At 37.4% G+C, this 6381-nt stretch overlaps 1 protein-coding gene across 1 annotated transcript; it reads left to right on the plus strand.

The window, feature by feature from the left end:
• Window positions 1-3509: 3509 nt before the first annotated feature.
• Window positions 3510-5113, plus strand: LOC122669267 (transcription factor RAX2-like). Its single transcript, XM_043865993.1, has 3 exons — window positions 3510-3645; window positions 4004-4133; window positions 4226-5113. The coding sequence occupies exons 1-3, from the start codon at window positions 3510-3512 to the stop codon at window positions 4785-4787; spliced, it is 828 nt and encodes a 275-aa protein (XP_043721928.1). The 3' UTR covers window positions 4788-5113.
• Window positions 5114-6381: the final 1268 nt, after the last annotated feature.

Here is a 6381-nt window from a genome sequence, read left to right on the forward strand (position 1 = left end):
TTCATTGTGATAGCACAAGTACTATCAATCTTAGCAAACATCCAATTTTTCGTTCTTGAACCAAACATATTGACATTCGTCACCATTTTTTTAGAGACATTATTCAAAAGGGTGAAATTGTCCTTGAATATATTTAAAATAGATAAGCAATTAGCGAACATTTTCACAAAACCATTGACTGAAAAAAGGTTTTGTACCTTGAGAAAAAGTTGAGTATTTGCAACCCATTTGAGTAAGCATGTAACTCACTGGAGTTGATTTCATAAGAAGCCTCTCTCTCTCTCTCTCTCTCTCTCTCTCTCACACACATAGCTAAGGAAGGGTCGCAAACCCAAGGGAAGATTTCCCTAATATTCGGATCCTTCGGTGGATCTCCCCCCTAATTTCCGACCATTAGAATTATCTCTTTCTATTTTTAGTTGTTTTTGACCAAAAAGAACTATTTCCACTAAAGGAACTTTTTGCCTCAAGCTTGGAGCTTCTCCAAGAAGTTTTTGGTGCAGGTTGCAAATGGGGTCAGCAGGGCTATTTATAGCCGTAGCTGAAATTTGTGAGTGTGGGCCCGCATTTCACTATAGTGCGGTACCGTGCGTGCACGGGCCCGTGCCTGCATTTTTCAAGTCTATGCCACTTATGAAGCCAGAAATGGAATCTTTTCTTCCAAGGGGAATAACTTTTAGCCTGGTGTCCGTTTCTGACCCCATGGTTATAAAACAAGGTATCGGTACCTGTATAATTCTCAGTCATTATATAATATGGATTGGGCCCGTATCGGGCCGATTCTATCTAAAAATTCACTTTGGGGTGTTTTAGTTTGGTATTGGTATTGGATGTGGTCAATAATGACATGGTCTACGCTTTATACGATGGACTTTTATTGCCTACGGTTCCCTACCCGGTAGAGTTTCTATAATTCTCTAACAAGGGAGGGCGAAATGACCATTCCACCCCCTGACCGAACACTTTGCCCGGATGGGATCCACCCCCCTCTTGTTAGAGGACTATAAAAACCGTACCGGGCAAGAATCGTAAACGATAAAAATTTTCATACGACACTATATTTTAGTTACATGCTCTCCACCTTCACACAACTTCTTTCCTTTTTCTTTTTCTTTTTTGTTTTTAAATGGATGTAAAATTAACATTGAATTGAATTATTTCTTGTTATATGTTTTCTTTTAATATTTGTAAGATTATGAATTATTTATATGTTTTGAATATTTATAAGGTTATAGTTGTTTATTGTTTATTCTAACCATGAATGACTTAACTTATTATGTATATATTAATCAGTTTAAATAGTTACTTAAATGATTTACCGTGATTTAAATGATTTGATTCCATTTAATCTGTTTAACTAAACAATTTCAATTTTAAAATCGAAATCGAATTATTTATTAAACGGTTTCATGTTTTCGATTTAAAATGCTTTGTTCGGTTTCATTTTAGTTTGACACCCTTACTTAAAGTATTTGGGTTGAAGACTTTAAAACTAACTTTTTTTTTAAAAAATAATAATTAATTTCAGGTTAAAAAATTTAATAAAAATAACAGAACCTAAGCTATAAAACAGGACCTTGGCTGCATACATTTGGATTCAATACTTTAATATTTGGTTAAATTTTTATATAAATTTTTTTTTTTTTGGTACGAATTTTTCATTTAAATTTTAACTTACCTAACAGCAATATAGAGAATCGTTGACTGGGCTCTCGCAATTTTTTTGTTTGTTTTTTGGGTAATGGCCAATGGGCTCTCGTAATTTCATCTCAGGTGAGTAAATTGACGCGGTAAATGGTAAATGGCAATGTTTTTTTTTTTTTTCTTTTTTTTTTTTTATTTGAGGAGCATTCTCTATGCGGGGAGCGTGGCCTTATGCGTTTGTGGGGACCAATGAGAGAATGCATGAAAGCATCATGGGCGTAGGATTTCCGATTGAGCTCCTCTCTAGGGAGCGCAGCGCCCAAGGAGTGCCCAGGAGGGCATCCAGCCGTTGGGCTATGCCGCCCATATCCCGATGGCTGACTAGGTGCGCACTGGGATGTGTGCGGCACAACCCAGCCCTTGGATGCCCCCTTGGGCACTCCCTAGAGAGGAGCCGGATCCCAAAATTTCACCTTTCATAAGGGGTGGGGCAGTCATTTCACCCCGTGTCTGGACATGGGCAGTACACTCTCCATAGACATTTTTTTTTTCTTTTAACAAGAGTTCCGGTAAAAATTGGTGAAATTCTTTCAAGTTTACTAGCACCGTTGGACGAGTCCTTTTTGTAAGGAGAAATGGGTATTCTTAAAACAAAAGCTCGGTAAGAATTGGGGAAATTTATCCTCTCAAGTGTGGTGCACTGCCCAATGCACCATACTTGAGAATCCAACCGTCTACCCAACACTCGAAAGCATAAAAAGATGTCATTGCCCATGTTTTTATGGTTGGATTCTTAAGTCCAGTGCACCACACTTGAGAAGATGAAAATCCAGTGAAATTCTTATAGTTTACTGTCAATGTTTAACGAGTCCTTTTTGTAATGAGAAAACTTTCCTTCACCACACTGTGAAGGTTCACCAACCCATCTTAGGATTCATAAACCTTCATAGAGTATTAGTATAAATCCCAAAATACCCTCAAGCGCTCATCCTTCAGCCTTTAGCAAATGGATTCTCATTCACGGTAGTTGAAGGAAAACTCGATCTTTCTTGTAATTTTATTTTATTGGCCAAATCATAATTGGTGATCAGACCAGTTGTCCTTCCTTGCAGATCCTAGCTAGCAAATAGATGATTAGGTGGGATCAGGCTCTTCTCCAACACACCCTCCGAGCTGGACATCGTCCGGCATGGCAGCAGATATCAACACGTGGCCAGGGTACCATTCGAATGGCGAGGAAGGATGAAGCACATATGAGTATACTACACATACAATGGAGAGAAGGCTTTCTTAATTTTAAAATAGTCATTCTAACTCAAGGGTGCCATTCGATTACACATAAACCCACGTGTCAACATCTGCTGCCACACGGCACAATGTCTAGCTCGGAGGTGCGCTGGAGAGGAGCCGAATCCGATTAGGTATACCCATTAGCACCTCCCTAGCTCCATCCTAGCTAGGGGGTTGCAACTTGGGCTAGCTGTGTTAACTCGGTGAAACAGAAACTGATTCAGTTCAAGAATTCGGCCCGAGTTGACAGTTGAAACCCAACTATCCATCCTTTCAGTCCTGTCGGAGATGCTAATGGCTAAAGTTCGAGAAGTTTATTAGTGAGACAACATTAATTAATTAGAAAGAAACATTATCTACTTAAGTTTCAATAGCCAACGTTGACTGGGCTCTCTCTTAACCAACAGCAAAAAAAAGTGAATTTAATTAAACAAAAGAGAAATAAAGGTCTTATGTTGTCAAGCTTATGAAAGAGTTCTCTCTTCTCTCTATCATCTTTAAAAGCTGCAACCAAGCCAACCAAGCAAATTGGTTTTTGCTTCTGAGCCCCAAAAAAAAAAACGCCTTTGGAAGCCATGGGGAGAGCTCCTTGCTGTGACAAAGCCAACGTGAAAAGAGGGCCATGGTCCCCTGAAGAAGACACAGCTCTCAAGAACTATGTTGAGCGATATGGAACTGGTGGTAACTGGATTGCTTTACCCCGCAAAGCAGGTCTTTCTTCTTTTTTATGTTCCTCTCAATCTCTCTTCTTGGTTCACATTTCACAATTTTTAGTTCTTATTTTGGGTTTAATTTCCCTGTTCATTCAACCGTAGCAGTAAAACTTGATTTCCTTCCTTTTCTCTATAAATTTGTTTGTGAATAATTTTAATGGTCTCTTTCCAATTTGCATTCCTCCTTCTCTCTGTAATCCTAAGTAAGTTTCAGTTTACAAGAAGGGGAAAAAAAGGGAAGTGGGGCTTCTTTGTTCCTACATTGTCTTTTCAAAAACCAAAACAGGAACAGTGGTTGTTCCATACTTTGATCTAAATTGTTGAATACCCACTTACCCAGTTCTCTAATTTTTTAGGAATTAAACGTTGTGGCAAGAGTTGCCGTTTGAGATGGCTCAATTATCTCAGACCAGACATCAAACATGGAGGTTTTACTGAGGAAGAAGACAATATAATCTGTACCCTGTACAATAGTATTGGGAGCAGGCAAGTTCTTATTTCATTTCTCTTGAATCCTCTGCTTCTTTCCCATCTTAATTTCTGTTAATTAATACTGATTTATTTGGTTCTTTGCTCAGATGGTCTGTCATTGCTTCTCAATTACCAGGAAGAACTGATAATGATGTGAAGAATTACTGGAATACAAAGCTGAAGAAGAAACTAATTGCAGGAAAGATTGGTTTTCCAAGCAACACTACAATTTCTCCAGCTGCTTTAACTAAAGCTCAGAACTACAAGCATGGTTTTTCAGCTAGTATTAACACAAGCTTCTCAACATTTCCATTGTCCAATGAAGTTGGATTGGGACAAAATTTGGATTTTAAAACATTGGTTGCAGACCCAGCAGCAGGTCATTATATTCCTGAATTTGGAACAAGTACAAACAGCAGTTACAGTGTCTCATCATCTCAAGAAGTTTCATCAAGCTTCTCAGTTGCTGCTTCTTCTTCTACTTCTCTTATCATGGACAATAGCTTTTTTTCATGGCCTAGCAATAATGGAGGTGGAGAAGAAGATGGGTTCTTCATGGATTTTGGATTTAACTCTCCATATGATTTGCTCAGTGGCTTTGGTTTTCAGGGGAAGATCAGCACTGAAGTTGCTCCAAGCTTAACTAACCCTCCTTACACTAATTTGTAAAGTTTCAGTAGTTGAAAATATCTCCAAACAGGAAATAAAATTCAAAAAAAAGAGAGAGACAGAGACAGTAACTTGTAGTTTAGATTTTGTTTTAATGGGTCTTGATCATGATGATGGGGAAGAGGAGAAAAATATAGGTTCCATGTAAATGAAATTTGAAGTAAAGGGAACAATAGTATTAGATTTTCAGATTTTCCAATTTGATAATTTTTTTCCTTTCAAAAGCTTTCATAGAACTTGTCAGTGGGTCTTTGATTCAGTTTTGTTTTTAAAGGTGAGATGTTCATGAATGTGAGGGGATGTCAGCTATAATGTTTGTTTCTGTCTGGTCAGTGGTCACGAAAGTTGCATGAGATGGCCAATTCAAAGCTGAAGAAAAATGTCTCCATCACAACACTAACCCCCCATAAAGGACTCCCCTCTCTCTCTCTCTCTCTCTCTCTCTCTCTCTCTCTCGCGGTTCTAAGTAGCGGTATCGTATCGTTCATAACGGACGATATGTATCAGTTTTGTTAGTCATCGATACCAATACCATGCCGATATCGTATCGATAGCACGATATGAACAAAGGGTACAATGGTTAGAAAACTCATTTTTTAAGGAAATTCAGGGGTATTTTTGTCCGATATAGTCGATCCAGGCCGATATTATATCAGTAACGTATCGATTTTACAGGTCGCCGATACCCATTCCGATACTGTGCACTAAAACCATGCTCTCTCTCTCTCTCTCCATGTATGTGGCATAAATAAATAATTCTATCTCCATGTGTGTGACATAAATAAATAATTCTTCTCTTTCATGATAAGTTTGAATCCATCATCATAATGAGCTTCTGAAAAACTTCATATAGTGATAAGAAAATCTTCCATTGGCATGTATAAGTAGATTCTAATCTTAAAAGATTAAGAAATGTGGTAACCATTATTTTAAGTCATTTGAGAAATAATTACATACGGACAAATATTATTTTAAAGCTAAAATAATGAAATATTCTAGGATCATTAATTAGAATAGAAACATCGGTGGTTTATTATTTTTAAAGAGAAAGAATAATGGCAATTAGATTTGTTTATTTCTCTACCAAAAAAAAAAAAATTGTTAATTATTTGAATTGTATGATTTGTTACTTTCGCAATTGGATCTAGCTTGGAAAGAACAATAACTGTTTGATAACGAGGGAATAATTGAAAATTGCATATTTGACTCACTCGCTCTCATCCTAGCACTTACTTGTTGGGTGTGACTTAGAAGTGTATCTATTCGTGGGCTAATGTTGTAAGGGTGCACTCAAGAGTTCTCATGAAAGTGGTTAAAGTTGTGTGAGAGTGTTTGATGGAATCCAAATTCACATATAGTAATATTTTTTTAGGGATGTTGACAAGTCGCGTGGTTAGCGTGGTTCATGTGCCTAGACACAAACCAATGTCTTTGTACATGAAAAAATCGTGTAGCCCCAGTGAAATCAAAAATCGTATCCAAACCAATGTCTCTATACGCACTTTCATTGACTAGCACATTGGTTAGTGTTCTCTTTCCCTATTTTTTATGTAATTGTATATATTGCTCATATTAATTGACTACAGGTATATTT

The sequence above is a fragment of the Telopea speciosissima genome, chromosome 7, assembly GCF_018873765.1.
Source record: "Telopea speciosissima isolate NSW1024214 ecotype Mountain lineage chromosome 7, Tspe_v1, whole genome shotgun sequence".
Classification (NCBI taxonomy): Eukaryota; Viridiplantae; Streptophyta; class Magnoliopsida; order Proteales; family Proteaceae; genus Telopea; species Telopea speciosissima.

Coding starts and splice junctions, on each gene's coding strand:
- LOC122669267 (XM_043865993.1), top strand. CDS start 3,510: ATGGGGAGAGCTCCTTGCTGTGACAAAGCCAACGTGAAAAGAGGGCCA. Junction 3,646..4,003: donor TGCTTTACCCCGCAAAGCAG/GTCTTTCTTCTT, acceptor CTAATTTTTTAG/GAATTAAACGTTGTGGCAAG. Junction 4,134..4,225: donor TACAATAGTATTGGGAGCAG/GCAAGTTCTTAT, acceptor TTCTTTGCTCAG/ATGGTCTGTCATTGCTTCTC.